Source organism: Hibiscus syriacus, unplaced genomic scaffold (assembly GCF_006381635.1).
Source record: "Hibiscus syriacus cultivar Baekdansim isolate YM2019G1 unplaced genomic scaffold, ASM638163v2 tig00112988_pilon, whole genome shotgun sequence".
Lineage (NCBI taxonomy): Eukaryota > Viridiplantae > Streptophyta > Magnoliopsida > Malvales > Malvaceae > Hibiscus > Hibiscus syriacus.
Genome location: NW_024063432.1, coordinates 1,141,732 through 1,164,904, shown reverse-complemented (window position 1 = coordinate 1,164,904; position 23,173 = coordinate 1,141,732). Strand labels below are relative to the sequence as shown.

General features: G+C 33.3%; 1 protein-coding gene and 2 pseudogenes across 1 annotated transcript; all 3 read left to right on the top strand.

Moving 5' to 3' along the window:
* The first annotated feature begins 9 nt into the window (after positions 1-9).
* Positions 10-8,325, top strand: LOC120185095 (annotated as a pseudogene).
* A 5,460-nt stretch (positions 8,326-13,785) lies between these two features.
* On the top strand, positions 13,786-16,549 carry LOC120185022 (monocopper oxidase-like protein SKS1). The gene is given in 10 exon segments (XM_039189358.1): positions 13,786-14,034; positions 14,271-14,380; positions 14,456-14,726; positions 14,838-14,976; positions 15,072-15,169; positions 15,171-15,439; positions 15,529-15,894; positions 15,972-16,050; positions 16,140-16,339; positions 16,426-16,549. Coding segments are annotated over 10 exon segments (1,761 nt in total). The 5' UTR covers positions 13,786-13,908; the 3' UTR covers positions 16,529-16,549.
* Positions 16,550-18,051: 1,502 nt separating this feature from the next.
* LOC120185094 lies at positions 18,052-18,618 on the top strand (annotated as a pseudogene).
* Positions 18,619-23,173: the final 4,555 nt, after the last annotated feature.

Here is a 23,173-nt window from a genome sequence, read left to right as displayed (position 1 = left end):
TTGGCCCCGATGAATATGGAAGAGTTTTATCTTGTTCCAATACCAAGGAGAATTGGGATAAACTTGAAGTTATTCAAGAAGGAACAAATGAGGTAAGAGAAACTAAGATTAGTCTTCTCAATCATAATTATGAAAACTTCAAGATGAGACCGGATGAGGATATTAAAAGTATGACCATTCGATTTTTGGATATCATTAATGGTCTCAAAGGCTTTGGAGAAGTTATTCCTAATGAGAAGCTTGTTAGGAAGATGATTTATAGCCTTCCCAAGTCATGGCAATCCAATAAGACCACCATTATTGAAGCAAAGAATCTAAATACCCTCAATCTAGATGAGTTCATTGGGTCTTTGCTTACTCATGAAATGATAGTGAAAGAAGAATAACAACAAGAAAAGAAAGATGAGGAAAAGAAGGAAATTGAGAAAAATAAAAAGGTTAATGTTGCTTTGAAGTATACTAAGAAAGAAAGTGAATCAAATGAAGATGAAGAAATAACAATGTTTGCCAAAAGATTTAAGAGGTTCATGAGATCCAACAAATGAAGGAGATTTCAAAGAAAGAAGGGCTTCAAAAATGAATCCAAGGAGAATGATCCTATTATTTGCTATAAGTGCAAAAAGCCCCGTCATGTCAAGTTTGAATACCCACAATTGAATAAGAAACACAAGGCACATGTAGCTACATGGAGTGGTGATGAGTCCTCAAATGATGAAGAGGAAGAAGTAGCCAACTTGTTTCTCATGGCCATAGAGGATGACTCTAAGGTAACCTCTAATTCATCTATTTCAATTGAATATTCTTTTTATGAATTAGACTTAGAATATGAGAGCATGATTTCTAAAAATAAGAAAAATATTTCAAAATTGAAAGAAGAGAATGTTATACTTTCTAAGACTAATCTTGATCTTGAAAATCAAGTCAAAGATATGCAAGTCAAATTTAAAGAGTTTGAAAAGAAAAATCAAGACTTGCATAACTTACTTTCAAAAGTTCATGATGATCATAAAAAGAAACTTGATTGTCTTAAAGCTTCTTTTAACCATGTTGGGACAAAAAAATTTAAAAAATGTGAATATTCAAAATCCAACTATGTTAATATAGCTTTAATTAGTACAAACATAAAGGTCCCCAAAGAACCTCATATATAAATTTTATTAGAAGCATATGGGTCCCCAAAAGACTCATTGCTAGAAATGATAAGGATATCCATGAGAAATGGATACCAAATGGGACAAAACTATTGAGAACTAATGCAAATGGACCTAAAAGGATTTAGGTACCAAAAATCAAAAATTAAACTATGTTTGTAGGTGGAACATTACTACGAGGAACAAAGCAAAATATCAAATTCATGGTACCTTGATAATGGATTATCAAGACACATGAACGATGATAAGAGCCTGTTCTTGGAGCTTAAAGCCAAAAGTGGAGGAGTAGTAACCTTTGGTGACAATTCAAAAGGCCACATTAAAGGAATTGGTTTTATTGTAACAACTATTCCATTCTTATTGAAAATATTTTGTATGTGAATGGGTTGAAGCATAATCTACTTAGAATTAGTCAATTATGTGATAAGGGATACAATGTCTTATTTGAGTCTAATGGTTACAAAATTGTTGACATTGCATCCAATATGATTATGCTTGTTGGTCATAGGATAGGAAATGTATACATGGCGCATTTAGATAATATTGATATTTCTAATGTATACTTGGTTGCTAAAGATGAGCATGATTGTTGGTTATGGCATAGAAAACTTGGACATGCTAGCATGAGTGTTTTACAAAAACTTGTTCAAGACAATCTAGTACGAGGTTTGCCTAAGATAAAATTTGATCTTAATAAGATTGTGATGCATGTGCTAAAGGCAAACACAAAATATCTTCTTTTAAACCTATTAATAATGTATCATCTAGTAGAGTATTGCAATTGATTCGTATAGATCTTTTTGGGCCTATTAGAACTATTGGCTTGGGTGGAAAACAATATGCATTTGTCTTTGTAGATGAATATTCTATATTTACTTGTGTTCTTTTCTTAAGTACAAAAGATGAAGCTTTAGAAAATTTTATCCCTTTCTCTAAAATAAACCAAAATGAAAAGGGTTACTTAATGGAGTAAAAATTTTGGTTTTGGTGAATTTTGAAATTCTAATAGAATTAGCCATAATTTTTCAGCCCCTAGAACCCCTCAACAAAATGGAGTTGTTGAGAGAAAAAATAGAACTTTAGAAGAAATGTCTAGAACCATGCTTTGTGAAAACAATTTGCCACAATACTTTTAGACGAAAACCACAAATACCACTTGTTATATGATAAATAGAGTAATGATTAGGCCTATTTTAAAGATACCTCCATATGAACTTTCCAAAAATAAAAAGCCTAACATTAGTTATTTTCATCCTTTTGGATGCTGGTGTTTTGTATTAAAAGATAATCTTGGCAAATTCGATGCAAAAAGTGATGAAGGAATTTTCTTGGTTATTCTTAAAATTCTAAAGCTTATCGAGTCTTTAATAAAAGAACTCTAATGGTAGAAGAGTCCATACATGTTGTCTACGATGATAATCCCCTTCCGAGAAAAGATTCTTGTGTTGATGATAATGTAGATATCTTAAATCCAAATGAAGTTAGTGAATCATCATTGGACGAAATAAAGAATGAGGGAACTCAAGATGCCCTCAAGAATCTTACTTTAGAAGAAAGGGAGATCTCATGCCCAAGAGAGTTCAACTATGTCAATGATGATGAAATTTTGGGTTGTCATACCCTAAATTAGGGCCTAAAATTTCTTAAAATTTATTTCGAGGATGAAATTGAAAGTTTAATTAAATTAAGGGACCAAAGTGAAATTTTGATTAAATTCAAATCCAAATTTAGAAAGCATAAAAAACTAGAGGACTCATGACATAATTTGACCATTTTCCTTTTTAAGGAATATATAACCCCCAAATCTAGAAATTTTCTTTATTTGGAAACCTCATTCTCTCTCTTCAACCTTTCCTCTTTTAGAAGGAAATCTTTAATTGACGTTTCATCGCCGACCTTGTTCTGTTTTCGACACTTCTCGTACCATCTTGTTCCTCGCATCATCCTGAGACCACTGGTGCTCATCTTGTTTCTGTTGCTGCCGGCGTGTAAGGGGGTGAGGAAGATCAAGTTTCTGATGTTGCAAAACTGATATTCCTCGAAAGTTGTGTCGAACTTATATTTTTTGACGTCCTGGGCAAAAAATGGTGAAAACATACTGTTTCTCTGATTGCTTCAACATTGTTGAGCTATGGATGGGGTTGGTCCTTTGTTGTACCTGGTTTGCTTATGACTTTCGTCGGTTTTTTGGTTTTTTTTCTTTCTGCATGTTAGTCTAGAATCGGTCGGAGCTGATAAAAACGATGACGAAGAAGATGAAATGGATAGGAATAACGGAGGAGTATCCGAGCATTTATTAGGCTCGGATACTGAGCTTAAGGAGCAACCTGTAGGGTTTATTGATGCATGGAAGATCCTTGGGGTTGCTCCTTTTGCTTTATGCCTCTTATTTACCAAAGTGGTCACCTACACTTTTCTCTATTGGCTCCCATACTACATTAGCCATACAGGTAACACCACGACAGAATTCACTTGTCGAATTCACTTATATAGTGTAAAATAAAGTAAAATTCATTAGTTTCATTGTTTAATGTTACGGTGATTGAAGGTGACTATTTATCCAATGAGATGACGGGAAACATATCGACATTTTTTCGATGTCGGAGGGGTGCTTAGAAGGATCTTAGCTGGTCACATTTTGAACCCTCTAGATGCTAGAGCCATAACCACGGTGACTTTCATGTATTGCGCCATCCCTGCCCTGTTTTTCTACCGGAGCTACGGACACATTTCGTTGGCGATGAACGTAGCTCTCATGTTCGTCTGCGAGATATTCATGAACGGACCATATGCTCTTATAATGACAGTCGTCTCGGCGGATCTCAGAACACACAATTCATTAAGAGGGAACTCGAAGGCATTAGTGATAGTCACATCAATCATAGATAGAGAAGGTTCCATTGGTGCAGCAATTGGACCACTGGTAATTGGCTACATCTCTGCTGAGAGCTAGAGCTCAGCTTTTACTATGCTCATGGGAGATGCATTAATTGCAGGGCTGCTGTTGCCACGGCTCGTGGTGGCCGAGGTGGCGGCGAGGATTTTCGATTCGAGATCACGTGGAGGATCACAATCAGGACCTCAAGATCCAGAATTAAAGGTATGATGCATGTAAATTGTATGTTTTACATATTTTTCTGTGGAAAGAGGAAGATTTTTTAGCATTCTCCTTTATTCTAGTTTGATTACCATGAAATTATTTCTCCCTTGCTCCATTTGAGAAGATGAAGATAGAATAAACATCAATCTGTATATATATTTTGTATGCTACATTATATTAATTTAGGGTAAATTACGCATTTAGTACCTACACTATTAATTTTAGTCCGTTTTAATACCTAAACTTTCTAATATTTTTTTTCAAAATTTAATGTTAAATTTTGTACGGGTACTAAAATAAAACAAAAACTAAACTTTAGGTATGATTTTGAAAGAAATGAAAGTTTAGGTACTAAAACATAGGGGTGTTCATTTGGTTAAAATTGTGGCCGACCGAACCGAAATATCCTTAACCAAATTTTTTTCTTTAACCGTTAACCGAAGCGAACTTTTTTTAAAGAATTAACCGAACTGAATAAATTTTGATTAATTCGGTTAATTTTCAAATTAACCTAATTTTTTTAGAATTTTAGAATTTAATATTTTTTTATTAATTTTTTTTTACAATTAATTTAAATAATATCTAATTAATTTGATTCAAACATTTTTGCATTTAGTTTTGAGATTATTTTAATTAATTAATATTGATTTAGGTTTTAAATGGGTTTTAAATGGATTGGGCCGGCTAAGTCTCTTAATATAATTATATTTAAAGGTTAATTCGGTTAATTAACCGATTTCGAACCGATTTAACCGTTAACCAAATTCCAAAAAAATCCTTAACCGTTCCCCGGCCGAACTAATTCGGTGGCCGACCGAATTAACCGAACTAATTCTTTTCGATCGGTTAATTCGGTTAAAACTGAATTTTGAACACCCCTACTAAAACATACCAAAATTGATAGTTTAAATATTAAATGTGTAATTTACCCATTAATTTAAGCAATTCAGAAATTTATTTGGATTTTATGCTTGCTTTACGAGTTGTGCCTAGATTTTAAATTGGTTTTAAGTTGAACTTTTAAATTAAAATTTTGTTCCAATTGATCCATTTCGTCACCTTAGTGTTGTGTTTATCTAACTAGTTTAATATAGATATTATTACTGTTCTGATTTATAAGTATTTTGGAAAACCTAATTTAAAAAAAATTAAACTTTTGAAAAGGGTGTACATGACAAGGGTAGTTTAAAGGGTAAATTACACATTTAGTACTTAAACTATCAATTTTAGTCTATTTTAATACTTAAACTTTCATTTTTTTTCAAAACCATATCTAAAGTTTAGTTTTAATTTCATTTTAATTCTCCGTTCAAAATTTAATGTTCATTTTTGTAAAAAATGAAAGTTTAGGGACTAAAACGGATCAAAACTGATAGTTTAGGTACTAAACACGTTAAGTTTTTAATAACATGTACTAAAATGATATGAAAACTAAACGATAGGTATGATTTTAAGAAAATTGAAATTTTAGATACCAGAATGGACCAAAACTAATAGTTTAGATACTAGATATCTAATTTACCCTAGTTTTAATTGTGACTCGAATTTAACTCGTAGTATGCTTTAGTTGAGTTGATCAACATGTTGAAAGCACAAAACCTTCTAAGTTGAGTTGCACTTACTCCGTCTAAGAGACCCTAGTCATAAAGTAAACAGAAATTTAATCGGGAGAGGTAAGTATTTGATCGAATCGAGTCGAGTAAAAATTTTTAAGTCATTTGAGTTGACGAGTCATATTTTATAACTTGAAATTTTCTCTAGTAGAGCCGAGTTTATAAAATTCGAGTCGGTCAAATTTTTGAGTTTCTGTTTAAATTTAATTATAAATATTTAGATATTATTTGATTCCTATTTAAATGGTTTTTATATATATTCATTTTTTCATATGTGATATACATATACCATATAAAATCGAGAGACTTGACTCAAACTTAAAAATCAATCTACTAATTACTAAAATGTTCAAGTTATTCAAGTTGTATTTTACAACTCAAATTGAACTTGAAATTTTATTGAGTCGAGTCTAGTTTTTGAAATTACAACTCGAAGTCAATTCGAGTCGAATCAAATCGAACATGTCAATTTTTCTAATCGAGTCATGTTTGAATTACCCTTACTAATCGAATTTAGAAACAAGAATCCAAGGTAAACTTCAAGTTAGAACTTTGCATTATAAGTAGGCTTACTTTAAGTTATCCTAGGGTCGAAGGATAACTTAGACACCTAACTCATGTCTCTGTGCCTAAGGTTGCACAATTGCTAGGTTCGAGTCTAATCTCGTGACAGTTGATATCAGAGCGAGATTTACAAATAAGAGTGATAAAGATGACTCAAGGAAGTGATGTTGCCAGACAAGACGGTGTCAAGACCCGTGCATATAAAAATTGAATGATCTTTTTTCATCCTTAACAGAAAGGTCAACCGACTTGAAGAATCCGTAAAGGAGGCAAGACAAATCTATTGTTTATCTTATCGATGTCACTTTGCTATGGTCAGGGACGGATGTACATGGCTTCATAGAGGAGTCATTGTACACCCATTATTTTGAGAAAAATATTAAATTTAGTTTAGTTTACTAATGCTTAAAGTAGTATATGTTCTAAATACTCTCAACCATTTAAAAATGAACGCTCAACCACTCATGTTGTAGTCGCTGATGCCTCTAGAAATTACATCTATTACTTTAACCACTGAGATAATTTAATTCGTGTAGGGCCAAAACACTGTCCCCAAAGGAAGGGTACTAAAGAGGCATAGCTTGATCTGGTCAAGGTGTTGGGTTTCGTCTTTAGTCAAAATACAACCATCTGCATACTCTCTTTCTATCTCGATGGAAATAAGAATTATTCATAACTAAATTACTTTGGAATTCCACGAAAAAGTATGTAATTTTAATACAAGAGTATACTAGGCACAAGTAGGCATGCATGTTATAGTTTAGTAAAAAGGTAGTTTTGGGGACCCAAGATCCGGGGATTGTTACTGTCTGAAAACATTAACAAAGTGCGTTGTATGAATAACAATTGTCGGCATGTTGTTGTGAATGTTAGAACAAAGAAGCATGAAATCAGGCGACAATTGACTTGGAAAACGTAAACTGTTCAAAGCATTTTTTGTAATCTTCTCATCATGCATTTTTGACGACGATTTTTGGCTTCACAGATCACTAAGCTGCTGCTGCTTCTTTATTAATCAACACCCACACTAAAAAAGTTCACTGCCCCTCTCATTATAGTGCAATAACTCATTTATTGCTTCTTACAAATCATTTTCTCTTACAAATCCAACAATGTCTTGTCTGTTCTTCTTCTTCCTCCTCTTGTTTTTGTGTCTGGCCATGCATGCATGCAATGCAAGGCATATTGGAGTAGTCATGGCCGACCATACTGTTTCCGATCAGAAACATACTTTTTCTACCGAGGTAAACCTTACTAATTTCTCCTTTGAATATCCTTATCAGGGATTCAAGTAGCGGTCGAATAGCGGCGATTACATAGCGGTAGAGGTGACGTCTAAAACCTCTATTGCAGAAAATAATGACATGAAGCAGAATCACACCAATAGTGATGGATTGCTGTCGCAATTTAAGCATCCGATTGCTGTAATAGTGGACCGCTATTCCTGTTCTTTTTTAAAAAAATCGGCTCCTTAAAAAATCAATTATTTTCTAAAAAATATTCACGATTGTGATACCCACAATGACTACAATAGCATATGTTATGTCAGCAACTGCGATAAACGCAACACGACCAAAAAAACGACCACAACCGCAATTTAAATCCCTTATACTTATATATATATGTTCTTAATTCGTTATATATGTATGACATATATATGTTCTTAGTTTGTTATCTATGTATATAGGTGGTGGAAAGTGTTGAACAGATGAACAAGGGGGAGAGCATGATTTTGAATGAGAGTGATGAGGATAAGATGACAAAAGGATGGGGTAAACAAGAAGGAGAAATGTCGGGTGTTGTTCCGGTTTCAGTTTCGGACAAGAACTTGGATGTTCGAAGTGGTTTTTTCTCTGATTATTCTACACCTAGAACACGCCCTCCTTCTCATAATTGACAAGTTCAGGTGTCAATCTGTCTAATAGTACTAGTAGAGGAAAAATCTTTTTTGTTATTACTACTCTCTAAGCTTCATTAATTCATAATTGACCGCTTTCCTATCGAATTTACTAACACGGAATTGATTAGTTTATACATATAATTTGGGATGAAATTGAAATGTTGAAAATGTTTAAGGGCCAATTTGTAATGAAGGAAATAGTTTGGAGATGAAACTAAAAAAATTAAAAGTTTAAGGAATAATTTAAAATGATAGTCATAGTTTAAGGATGTATTTGAATTAATTAATCAATCGATTAAAGTAAAAAAAATCAAAATTCGAATAACCCAAAATTCAAACGTATGATAGTGGTTGCGTGTTGAAACCAATTCTCCATGGAAACTGCAATGCGACCGCACAATGTGCCGCAATCTCCTCCTACAGCACAAGCATACATACATGCACGCCCCTAAATAATATAATTTTGGGTAAGTTTCGTGTTTAGTACCTAAGTTATCAGTTTTGATCCGTTTTAATATTTAAACTTTCAATTTTTTAAAATCATACCTAAAGTGTAGTTTTGTTTCATTTTAGTATCCACCATTAAAAGCTTTAGTTTTCGTTTCATTTTAGTACCCCATTCAAAGTTTAATGTTAAGTTTTGAAAAAAATTAAAAGTTCAGGTACTAAATGGGAATAAAACCGATAATTTAGGCACTAAACGTGTTAAGTTTTTAATACCCTTAGAGTGTTAGAACATCGGATTTTTAGGTGGAGTTTCATTGATTTTGAGCGAATTTCTTAGAAAACCAATTCCATGAGAATAAAGAGAAAAATGCTAGCATATTGATACCGGTTTTGTCATGAATAATGATTGATGACAAGCGGAGGTGGGATGTCAATGACGACCTAAAAGTTTAATGCCTAAAATGAACGTGTTTCAAAGTCTAATGACAAAATCGATACACAAATTAAAGGGTTTTATCAAAATGACATTGTTTTCGGAACCAATAACCATACAAAAACGTTGTCATTTTGTCATATCGTCACAATGACAAAAGGATTCGTTTGTGTCATCATACCATCCGAATTTTAACGACACGATACTTATATTGCACAATATTATGAAATGTAAACATAACCAAAAAAAATCAAAAACTTTATCAAAAAATTAACGACACTTAAGTACATGCCTATCCTTCGAGTCGAAAAGTTCTATATACTTACGTTTTCGTTTTGAGACCCTTAGCTTTTCCCTCTTTTCTAGATGAAAAGCAAGTCTTCAGGCCTTTGGCCTGGCGTTCGACGCTATAGATGATAATTTAATCTGAAATCGATAGATTTTAATTCGATCATATTTGATAGGGTTAACTTTTTTAGAATAAATTTTTGCTTCGAATTAGGTTGGCTCGGATTTTATAAAGCAATCAGATTGGATTCGAGTTCGGGTGAAGGAAGAAAAAATTCCGACCCGATATGGGTAATGGTATAATTTATTCAAATATATTTATGGATAATTGCTATAATACCCTCTCTTTATTTTTGAAATTAAGGTCTTATTTTATATCGAGTCGAGTCGGATCAGATTTATACTCTAAAAATTCGGTTCGGATCGAAGTCGTGTGGAGGGTTATATATTTTTCGGGTCAGGTCGGGTTTGAGTAGAGAATGTATATTTTTTCTAGTGAATTTATACCATATGACTTTTTTTATTAAGTTAAGGTCATTATAATGGTAATATTTGTTATAAATACTCTCAACAATTTAACAATGAACGGTCAATCACCACGCTGCAATCGCTTGTGCTCAAACCCGTGACCTCCAGAAACAACAATGATTTCTTTAACCACTAAAGTAAGTTGATTCGTGCCGAGCATATTACTTAAATATAAAAGAACAAAAATAAACAGTTTAACCAATCAACTAGATGTACTTGATGACCAGTTAAATAAACTAAATATCGTTTAAAGAATAATTAAATATCAAAGTAAATAAAATAGCCAATCACTATATCAATATACAAAGCAATGATAACGGTTCCTTCAATAATGGCAATTAATAATCTATATCTGCTGATAAAAAAAATATTCATGTAGACAAACACAAACCCATGTATAATAAATCAAATAGCCCTACTATTTATCTTTTAATTTAAATTAAGCATTTAAGTTAACACTATTAATAATGTGATGAGTGAATGTGCAAAATATATAATTTTTTGGCACATCTAAAAAATAAATAAATTAGTCCTCAAACTTTTGAATATTTCAATTTCATCCCCAAACTATGATCTTCATTCTAAATTAGTCCCCAAACCTTTTGAACATTCCAATTCCATCCCAAACTATATATATATATTAATCACATCCCTGTTAATAAAATTGTTAGGCCAAGTTATATTATTATATTTTGAAAATAATAAAATTTAGGTTAAATTATGGTTGAAAATAACTACATGGATGATTTTGGGGATGAAATTGGAATATCCAAAAGTTTAGGGACCAATTTAGAAAGATGGTCATAGTTTAGGGATGAAATTAGAATACTTAAAAATTTAACGATTAATTTAAAATGAGAGACAAAGTTTGGAAATGAAATTGAAACATTCAAAAGTTTAAGGACTAAATTAAAATAAAGATTATAGTTTGGGAACATATGATGCAATTAACTCAAAAATAATCCATGTGTTGGTTAGTTTAGGCATGGGATCAAAACCAATTCACAATATTTTCAGTTTTAAAAATATATATGCTTTTTTAAACTTTTGATTGTATAATGTTATTTTTAAATAATTTTAAAGTGAGTATAAGGTAGTGTTTGTTTAAATACTCTCAATTATTTAATAATGAATATTCATATTCCTGCATACGCAGTGCTCAATGCTCAAACCTCAGAGGATAAATTAATTTATTATATATGCTCTCATCTTCCTTCTAATCAACGAGATGAGTTTGATAAATGATGACCATAATCATGGAATCATACATGCAAGTTGATATTAATTGTAACGTCTCAAATTTTAGGTTAGTATTTTGAGTTAAACCGAGAGTGTTTAAGATAGGTTCTTTACCCTCGTGGGAGGACTTGACCCTTTTGGAGTGGAATTGGGCTTGGATCAAGTCAAATGGACTTAAAAAGGATGTTTGAATTGTTGCCAAAATGGAGGACCAAGAAAGTAAATTACTCATTTACTTTTTAAAAGGCTTAATTCCATTTATTTGGATGATTTCATGCCTGAAGCCTTCTTTTTCCACACTGTTCTTTGTATTCTACCCTTATTTTTTTTCCACATTATCCTTTGTCTTCTACCTCTCTTCTTTTCATCTCTTCTTTAAGTTGAAGCTAATAAAAAGGTGAAAACTTTAACACATTTCAAGCTTAATCTGAAAATACCAAGGTAGGGTTTGTAATCTTTTCATCCCAAACTTCATTTCAAGCCTCAACATTAGGTTTTGGCTATGGTGGCCATAGAAAGAGGTTTAGGTGGCCATAGAAAGAGGTTTAGTGGGGTTTAAGAAACCTTAGGGGTTGTTTGTTTGCCTCTTAATGGAACCATTCAGCGCTGAATGTTGAACCGTTCAACATTCAGCGTGTTTTTTTCGTACCTCTGAATGATTCAGTGCTGACTGATTCAACAAAACAGTGCTGAATGATTCAGCACAGAAGTACATTCTGAATGATTCAGTGCCATTATCAAACAACATGTCACATTCAGAGCTAATTCATACAGAGCCTCTGAATCATTCAACGCTTAATCATTCTGAAATAAACAAACAATCCCTTAGTCATCCAATCCATTTTTTATGGATTTGAGCCTTAAGAAGTTTTCTTAACTCCCTCTTAACAACTTCTTTGATTTTTGTTTAGTGAGAGAATTTGGAGAAAGCTCTAAAAGCAAAGGAAAGAAAAATATAGTCTTTGATTGAGCTGCGAAGTGTTCTAGCAACTTAGGCATTCAAAATATCATATTTCTAACTCGTATAGACCGCTTGTAGCTCATTAGGTGGACAAGATGGGCATAGTTGGGTTCATGAAGCATGTTAGTGCATTTCATAGTAGATTATGGTAATTGATGTTATTCAACATGAAAAATGACTTGTCACGATCCCTATTAGCTTAAATAAAACTTATAGAGAAAATGAGGTGGTTTTGGATGTCATGTTGTGCTCAAACATAACATTTTTGGGCTTCAGTATCAGTACTGGGATAAACAGTACTGATACTATTATTTCGATAGCTTAAAAATAAGGGGAGCAAAACTTAGCGTTTGAAATGTGTTTTCGTGCGCATTTTTTCCAAGGGACCTTTTGGGGAGCATTATTATCATCAGTGATTCCAAATCCCCCGAGGCTTCAGAGTACGTATTTGAGTCAAATTTAGATGACATGTACTATTCGTAAACCCTTTGTATTCGTCATAACTTTTTGAAATACTTTATTCGTAACTTTTGAGATGTATTTTGGGAGTTCCCCATATTTAAAAACTTGAATATTATGTTTATATTTTATAATTTCGATGGATGGTTTTCATATGTTTTACTAATGTTTTAAAGAAAAGTTTTGGTTAGCCACCTCAGTGTCTCGTGTAATACTCCAATCCATCGATTCTTTAGATCGTATCTGATTAGGATATTATATGATTAAGTAATAAACATTTTCCTTTTGAGTTTTCCATATAAATCTTGAAATTCATTTTTTTTATCGCACTCATTTGTCGTAACTCATTCCGATAATAACAAAAACCTTCATCCATAAGTGGTGTTTTCATAGGTACAGGGATGAAACGAGAGAGCTGTTGATAAATTAATTTATTACATATGCTCTGATCTTCCTTCCGATCAACGAGATGCGTTTGATGAATGCTGGACATGTCCATAACCATAATCATGGAATCATACTTGCAAGTTGATATTAAATAATATCAAAAGAAAACAAGAATTCAGGGAAACAAGAGAGAGTTGGTGACGGAATTGAATAATCTGAAAAACTGGTGTGGGGCCTTGCGGTGCATGTGAAGGCTGAATACTTTTCTCAACTGAACGTTGCAAGTTTGAAAATTTTCCTGATTTTAATATTACGTGTAAATTACACAAATGATCCCTTGACTACATGGAATTGTTTTATCGAGTCCTTAACTATTAAAAGTTACAAAATAATCTCCTGATTATAGTGTGCTGCTTTTTGAGTCTTTTAACTATTAAAAGTTATAACGGTCACTCGACTATTCGCATATTCCAAACTCATCATCTTTTTGTAGTAAACTGATAATAATTTGAGCTGAATGTTAACATGTTAACTGAGATATGATAGTTATTTAAGATTTTAGGATTATATTTTATCATATTATAGCTAGTAGGTTAACTTCTAACTCAGGTTGTCATCTATTTTTTAATAGAAAATGATGAGTTTGTAACATATGAATACTCGAGTAACCATTTTGTAACATTTAATAATCAAGAGCATTCATTCATGTCTCTTTCTCTTTCTTTAATGTTGTTCTGAAACTCCATAAACAAGCAGCTTTCAGCTCTTCCATTTCATTTCATTCAAACCCTACTCATTTCAACAACAAAAGAACCTGTTGTTGTTGTTTTTCTGTAACATGGCTTTGCTTCTTTTGCTTCACATTGCTCTCTTTTCTGCTCTTTGTTCAGCTGACGACCCTTATGTCTTCTACGATTTTAAAGTCTCTTACATCACTGTGTCCCCTCTCGGTGTCCCTCAACAGGTTAGTTTTCACTTTCTTGGAGGGTCAAAGGTCCTTACTTTGTAGGTCATTCATCTCTTTAAGTAACTGCTTTGAATCTGCATATAGTCATATACCATGGTAGTTTTACTGAACTCGACTAATTCGAATCAGATACTTTACGGAATTTGAACTTGGTCTTGCTAGATCAACTGATTGTTGGTTGAATCTTTGTTATTTGATTTGCTTTTGCTTATGTTTGATTCTTGCATTGGAAGGTTATTGCAATCAATGGAGCATTTCCTGGTCCTGTCTTGAATGCCACGACCAATTACAATGTTGTTGTTAATGTTCACAATCAACTGGACGAAAATCTTTTGATGACTTGGTAGGATTTGAGTTTCATGTTATTATTTGTTGAATGTGATGTTCTAGGACTTGTGATTTATGTTTTTTTTTGCAGGTCAGGGATTCAATTGCGGAGAAATTCTTGGCAGGATGGTGTTCGTGGTGCGAATTGTCCGATTCATCCGAAAACGAATTTTACTTACCAGTTTCAGGTTAAGGATCAGATCGGGAGCTTTTTCTACTTCCCCTCCCTCAATTTTCAGAGAGCATCGGGTGGCTTCGGTGCCATTGTTATCAATAACCGGAAAATTATATCGATTCCTTTTGCTGAACCGGACGGGGACTTTGTCGTCTTGATCGGTGACTGGTATACGAAGAACCACACGGTTAGTAAGCGATGAACGGTTGGGGCTTCGATTTTATGTGCATGGAGAACAACTCTTCTTTTTCCTTGTTTTTGCAGTTTAAGTCTAATGATCGACACACTCTTGTTTTAGGCATTGAGAGCGACTCTCGACTCCGGTGAAGAACTCGGTATGCCGGATGGAGTTCTCATTAACGGGAAGGGACCGTACCGGTATAATTCGACCCTTGTCCCTGATGCTATTGAATATGAAACCATTCATGTTCATCCAGGTATTCTTGTCAAACAAGTTATTGATGATGTTTCATGTAACATCAGCTGAAAGAGGGTTTTAGTTCTTAATCTGCAATGGCACTGTGTATTGCAGGCAAGACGTATCGCTTTCGAGTGCATAATGTCGGGATATCGACTAGTTTGAACTTTAGGATAGAGGGCCATAATCTTCTCTTGGTGGAAACCGAGGGACGTTAATGTATCGCAACAAAATTTCACTAGCTTTGATATTCATGTGGGACAGTCGTATTCGTTTTTAGTCACCATGGATCAGAATGCAACTAAAGATTACTACATTGTGGCAAGTGCTCGGTACGTGAATGAATCGGTGTGGCGAAGAGTAACCGGTGTGGCCGTCTTGCATTATTCCAATTCGAAAGGGCCGGCCACCGGTCCGCTGCCTGTTCCTTTGAGTGATGTTTACAACCAATGGTCAGCAATGAACCAGCCCAGGGCCATCAGGTTTATGCTCAACACTTCCTTAGGCTTAGCATGTCTTTAGATTCATGCTTTGTTTTCACATACTGAACTCTCTATTCTGTAATGATTAGGCAAAATACTACAGCAAGTGGAGCTCGGCCGAACCCCCAAGGGTCTTTTCATTATGGTTCAATTAATGTGACCGAAACATATGTGATACGGAGCTTGCCTCCGGTTAGGATTAACGGGAAGCTTCGTGCTACACTGAATGGCATCTCTTTCGTCAACCCTGATACACCGATCAGGCTAGCTGACCTGCACCACGTAAAGGGTGCTTATAAGCTGGATTTCCCCCATAAGCCTCATGATACAACTCCCAAGATGGACCGATCCATAATCAATGCTACATACCGAGGATTCGTGGAGGTTATATTGCAGAATAACGACACCAAAATACAGAGCTTTCACATGGATGGCTATGCATTTTATGTTGTCGGGTAAGAAAATTCTATGCTAGTATGTATGATGTGTAGTAATGTGCCAAGTGCTGAACTCTTTCGGGTGTTCGATGCAGAATGGATTTTGGACTGTGGACAGAAAGCAGCAGAAGCAGTTATAATAAATGGGATGCCATCTCTCGAAGCACGACTGAGGTCGGTTTTTCGAAAAAAACGAGGGATAGTTTCGCATTACTTTTGAAAAGTGCTTACTTTATCTCTTGTGCCCTTTGGTTTTTGTGTAGGTGTACCCTGGTGGATGGACAGCAGTCCTTATCTCCCTTGATAATGTGGGAGTATGGAACTTTAGAGTAGAGAACTTGGATAGGTGGTACCTAGGCCAAGAGACCTACATGAGAATTGTCAACCCTGAGGAAAATGGCAAGACAGAGCTGGCTCCCCCTGATAATGTTTTGTATTGTGGTGCTCTGAAGAGCTTGCAAAAGTACGTCACGTATCCGAAACCGAAACGTTATCGAAATTTATCTGCTTCGATTCCTATTACTAACGATTGACGCCCGTGTTTTGCAGAGAATCATTAAGCTCTTCTGCAATGGCATTGCACTGTGGTAACTCCAAGCCGCTTCTAACTTTGATCATCACAATTTTGGTATCCATTTTCACTTTTAGGTGATTATCCAAAGCTTGTTGAAGGGGTTTGCTCTCTTCTTTTCTCTCAGTTTTTGTGTTATAAAGACTTGATGGTTAGATTGGTTCATTCTTTTGGTGTTAAAGTCTATGTTACTCGGATTCGGGTGTAAGTGTCGAAATCGTATCCTCGTATTCGCGTGTCGGACACGAATACTTCATGGAAAATCCGAGTAACATAGGTTAAAGTCTGTCCTGTTTGTAACATTATTGTAATTTTGTGTCACTTGTGGATCCATCATTCTTATGTTCTTTCAAGTTACATACTCTGCTAACCCATTCTTAGTACCATTGGACTTCATCTTCTTTGTTTAGAATTCATTAGAAATGATAATGATTTTGTTTAGATGTACTTGAATGATGTGAAATATGAGTTAAATGATACCTTTTTTAGGATAAACTATATATTTAGTACCTAAACTATTAGTTTTTGTTTCGTTTTAGTACCTAAACTTTTAATTTTTTTAAAACAATATCCAACGTTTTGTTTTTGTTTCATTTTAGTACTCGCGGTTAAAAACTTAACGCGTTCAGTAAATGAACTATCAGTTTGAATGAGTGGGGTTCTGTTTATTAAAAAAAAGTCTTTTTATGTTCATTAATCAAGTTTTTTTCAAAATATATCATCCAAATAATTTATTTTAGAATTATGTTCAAATTAAAATTGACAAATCTAAACTCGATTTTAAAAGTATGATTTTTTTTTTATTTTAAAAAATTCATAAATTTAGGTTTAAGGACTACTTTTGTCTCGGTAGTAGACACAATATACCATTTCGCCTGATTTTTTCACATCAATTTAACTCTCGAAGTTATTTAGGGGCATCATCCTAACTCTCAAAGTCCGTTTTAATTAACATAACCGTTAATCTTCAATGTTCGTGGATGCCATCAATTCCCATGTCAGCCAAAATTACTGACGTGATATTTATCAAAAAAATATTTACTGAATAGAACTGTTAGAAAAATCGTCACAATTTTAACTTAGTCCTTTAATTTCACTGAAATAAATAATAAAATTTTGATAATTTTTTCTAACCGTTGCATTTAGTAAATGTTTTAACTTAATCCCTTAATCCCTAGATGTAGAAAACTCACGGTTTTATGAACGGTCAATGGAGTTCGAGGGCTAATACGATGCCTTTAAACAACTTTGAAAGTTAAATTAATGTGAAAAAACCATAAAGACAAAATGATAAATCCGATCTACACAAAAGTAATCCTTAAACTACAAATTTAAATATCATTTAAGATTTGTAAGACTTGAATTTTATATTTCAACAACTGATAATAGAATTAAATTCAAGCCGGATGGATCGAGTGGAGTACTGTTACTGACTTTTAATTTTCAAATTGAACAAAATCTGCATGTTAGAATAACAACACACACCATGCATGTAAAATTACTCGCACATAAACCATGCGTTTACATGTTAAATAGTTACCCTGTGAACCCTTGTTTCTGCACAGAATCAGATCAAGAAAATCCACACTTTGCAGTGCTTGACCATGGCAGTTTCGCAAGCTGTTTACGCCATTGTTATGCAGATGTTCTTGGTTGCCGGTCTTTGCCTTTCTCAGGATGACCCTATGACCCCAGGCCAAGGACCAACCGTGTCCGCTGCAGCCCTCGCTTGGTGGCTCTAATGCCTTGCGCACCATTCGTGCAGGGCAACGCTCAAAGACCCGCACAATCCTGCTGCAACAATCTCGACCAGCTCTACGGGCTGCAACCCGCTTGTCTTTGCCTCCTTCTCAATGAAACCACCTTGAGTGCTTTTCCTATAAACAGGACAATTACCTCTTCTTTGCAAGCTCTAAGCTAGCACCACTGTTTGCTCAGGACGCTTGTCTTCTCCTCCTGGTTCATCTGGTTCACAAGTTTCTCTAGCGACAAATCATACTTATTCTGCTGCTGCTGCTTCTGCTTCCCCCATGGTGAACCCTATTGTTCCGGTGGCATCGAGACCAAACATCATGGGGTTGGGGGTTGGCCGGAGCAATGCTGGTAGATTGAAGACACATGATCTCTTAGCTGTTGCTGTAATTATGGCACTGGTGCTTTGTTTTCTTTGAATATTAGTATCTCTAAGTCGAATGTATGTGTTGGAACAATGTTTACCTATTTTGGGAATGATATACAAGCAATAGTTTTCTTTACAGTTTGTTAATGATTGTTTCATGCAAGCACAAGAAGCTAGGTGTGACGACCATAACTCAACTCTATTAAAAAAATTGATCTTTTTGATTTAAAAAAATTGACTTGTCTCGATCGAAAAATTTTCAAATTCGAATTGAGTTATAAAGTAGAACTCGAATAACTCAAATTTTTTAATAATTAATGGATCAGTTTTCAAGTTTAGGTCGAGTTTCTCAACTCTGTATGATTTACGTATATCACATATGAAAAATAAGAAGAAATATATATGTATTGTATATAGTTATAGAAAATTGTTTAAACTGAAATCAAATAATACCATGACATTATAAATATTTACAATTAAATTTAAGCATAAACTCGAACAAGTCAACTCGACTAAAAAAAATTCAAATAAAATTTGAGTTATAAAATAGGACTCGTCAATTATAACCCATACAAGAAGCCATTGATTTTTTATTTTTATTAATATTAGGTAAATACAAGGTATTATATGTTCAAAGACACTCAACCATTTGACATTGAACGCTCACACCCCTAATATTCCTAGTGCTCGAACCAGAGACCTCAAGGAATAACAATGTTACTGATATCGCTTGATTCGTGCACCATTGGTTATAGATATTTACAGTGGTGGAACACAAGCTAGACTAGAGGGGCCATGGCCCCACAAAATTTTAAAAATTATAATTTAGATTGTTAAACTTTTATAAAAATTTAATTTGCCTCCTCGAAACCTTTAGAAATTCAGATTAAATTTTAATTTTTTTGAATGTTTTTAATTAAACCCTCTCCCATAATCTTAAAATTCTCATTAAGCCTCTAATTAAAAAAAATAGTTAGACCCTAATTTTTTTGGGTAAAATAAAATAAACCCTTTAAAAATTTTAAAAATCTTAATTTAAACCTTTATTTTTTTTTAAAGTTTTAAGTTGCCCCAAATTTTATCACTAAATTCCAACCTGAATATTAATTTCTTTACGAGTTTTGGAAATTGTATAGACTACGATTCTTTTTCCTACTAAATACTCTAACAAACATCCAAATTCAAAATATAACTTTTACTACACTCTGTGTTTTATTTTTGTATAGACAAGCGGTTTCTGATTTATTGATCAACTAATCCAGATTAGGTATTGTAGAGGTGAGGGCAAACCCTTCCAATCCAGTTTACTCCATTTACAGTTGTCAGAATTCAAACTCTTGACCTTGCTTAAGGGATCTAGTGTCTCATCTCACTGGACCAATCGATTGTTGGTTTTACTGCACCCTGTATGGACAATTTTTTTACCCTATAATGGACAAGAAAATTGATGAAGCACTCATCAATCATTTTTGTTATGTACAAATGGACAAGAAAATTGGCCGGCAAGGATGGACCATGCAATTTTTGAGAAGTCCAAATCATGTACAAATGGGTGAATTGGAAGTTGCTAAATGCAATAATATGCTACAAAATTCATGGACTAGAAATAGGGTAGTTCTTCTCATGGCGGACTAATATAAGGCTAAGGAAAGACACTATTGAAAATGTTAATATTTTTTTAATATTTCGGTAGAGCGTTATCTAAAATATTAATTTTTTCTATCGGAAATGTTAACTTTACTATCTAAAATGAATATTTCCAATATTAATATTTCCGGTAGAAAAAAATAATATTTTAAGTAGCGTCTGATATTAATATTTCGGTAGAAAAATAATATTTTAAGTAGTGTTCTAATGTAAATATTAAAAAAATAGTAACATTTCTGATAACAACCTTTCTTAACCTTATATTAGGTTGTATTTCCTTAGATATCCCTATAAATACGTATATTGGACTGTCAACATCATTTTTTAAGCAAGATGTTCTTTTTGATTCCATGATGGGTCGCCTTCATCATTCGTTTTTATTATTATTAACAACAAAATAAAAAGATAAGGGTAACCCAAATGCTAAACCACTTTTGCTTTAATTTTTGTTCTTTCCCTTCCTCCTAAATACTTTTTTTTGGGGAGAAGCTTTCATGGGTACTAATGATGCATAAATAAGATACATTTGCATTGTATATACATATTTTGAAAAGGGCAAACTACATTCGATTCCACCGAATTTTGAGTATTGTATCATTTATACCACTGAACTTTTAACTTTGTCAATTGTAACACTGAACTTTGATTTTCGTTTCAATTATACCATTGAACCGTTAAATCATTGACGCCACGATGATATGGCTGATGGTTTTCGATGTAGACACATCACCAAAACGATGTCGTTTTGATCCGACTATTAACGATTTAACGGCCTAGTAGTATAATTGAAAAAAAATCGAAGTTTAGTACTATAATTGGCAAAACTGAAAGTTCAGTGATATAAACGATACAATGTCAAAAGTTTGATATTATCTGATGTAGATTACCCTTTTGAAAAATATTATTATAAAATAAAGAATAAATTATATCAGATATAATTGAAGTGATGTTTATATTACTGAACTTTTAATTTCCCCAATTATAGTACTAATTTTGATTTTGACTTCAATTATCTCATTAGATCATTAAAATCCAAATGGTGTGATGACATGGAAAAAATCGGTTTTGTGCTGCTATTGATAGATAAAACAATGTCACTTTATTCACTAAACTTTAGGGTGCATTGATTTTCCTACTAAATGTTTAAATAGTTCAGTTTTTGGCATTGTATTTTCTCGAGCGTCGTCAATAACTAATCATCGCCTCTTACAAATCATCTTTCGCCACAAGATTGGTACCGAAACGTTTGTTATTTCACTCATTTTTCTTTTAATAGGAATGGTTTTCCACAAAACTCACTGAGAATTAACAAAATTAAACAAAAAAATCCATCATTTTTAGGGTTTAAGGATTTCTTAGATATGGGTTGGGGTGTTTGTTGTAAAAACAAACAAACATTATATCTCAAAATTAGTCTCATTGGACATCCATCGGGAGAGATCAGAGTATTATTACGTCGAACCTTTAAATAAACTTTCATCGATTTTGAGTGAATTTCGTGGAAAATCAATTCTTTGAAGAAAAAAAAATTGGAATGCAAATATTTTTAATATTGATCTTGCTATAAAAGACGAATATTTAGTACTTGAAAACTGAACATTTTAAAAGTTTAGTCAATAAACTGCACCTTCGAGATTAATTTGTCAGATTAATAGCCATTTTTATAAATAGAAGGGTTTAACTACATGATTGATCACTTATGTTTGTTTTTATCCACTTTTTCATGGATTTAAAATATATATATATATATATGACCACTTTCATTTTTGTTTAATTAAGATGTAATCACCATGAGTTAATTGTCATAAAATATTTTGGTATAATCACACATTTGGTGTAACACCCCCAACCCATACCCGATCCGAATACGAGTCTGAGACGTCACATCGACTTTTCAAAACATTTACTTGTACAAAATAGATAATAATTTTAAACTTTTACTAAATACAACTGAATAATTTACATAAAATATATTCATATGATTTTACAAAACCAATTAGAGAATAACAGATTCAAATCTTTATTTACATGCCAACCACAATCAGTATTACAAAATACATATTATTCATTTCTCTTTTGATCTGTCATTCGATAAGGAGAAACTGACATGTCTTGCTTTTCATCGCTCCATAAGCTCGTCCAAACCTACGTGTGAAACACTCACACGCTAAGTCTTTGACTTAGTGAGACATATAAAATATATAATGTAAACTCTTACTTATAACGATGCATGCGCAATTGATACCATCATATCATACAAAACCATATAACATTTCATATAATTAAATATATTCATATTTCATATAATTAAATATATTCATATAATTAAATATATTTATATGCATAACTCATCATTTCCATCCTTACTTCATTCCATTATCATTTAAATCTCTTGGTCATTCTTAATTAAACAATACACACAACCACTTATATTCTATCATGCAACAATTATCCATCTGCACATATATTATCATTCACAAAGAATCACACATAGCATTATCTAATCCTTATAACATGTCACACATACACATATTACATACAATATATTCATATTATTGTTTTATTAGCCCATGTATACTTTTGAGAACTTAAGGTATGTGAGTACATTGAGGTTGTGCACAAATGATGTCACCACAGCTCGTATAAATTGCACCAAAGTGCCACGTAGAATATGTACCGAAGTGCCGCGTAGAATTGCACCGTAGTGCCATATAAGATTGTCCATAAGGACCACATAGAAATTCTTTAAGAATCATATACATATACCAAGGATCAAGTTGGTGTCTCAAAAGACCTCATACATGCTCCAAAGAATACATATACGTCCCGAAGGACCACGTAAAATTATCCCGAAGGACCGCGTAGACCCTCTACTCTTGGCATGCCAACTATACATCTAGCTCTCATGACACATAACATGAACATTATTCTTTTTTCATAAATTCACATAAACACACAAT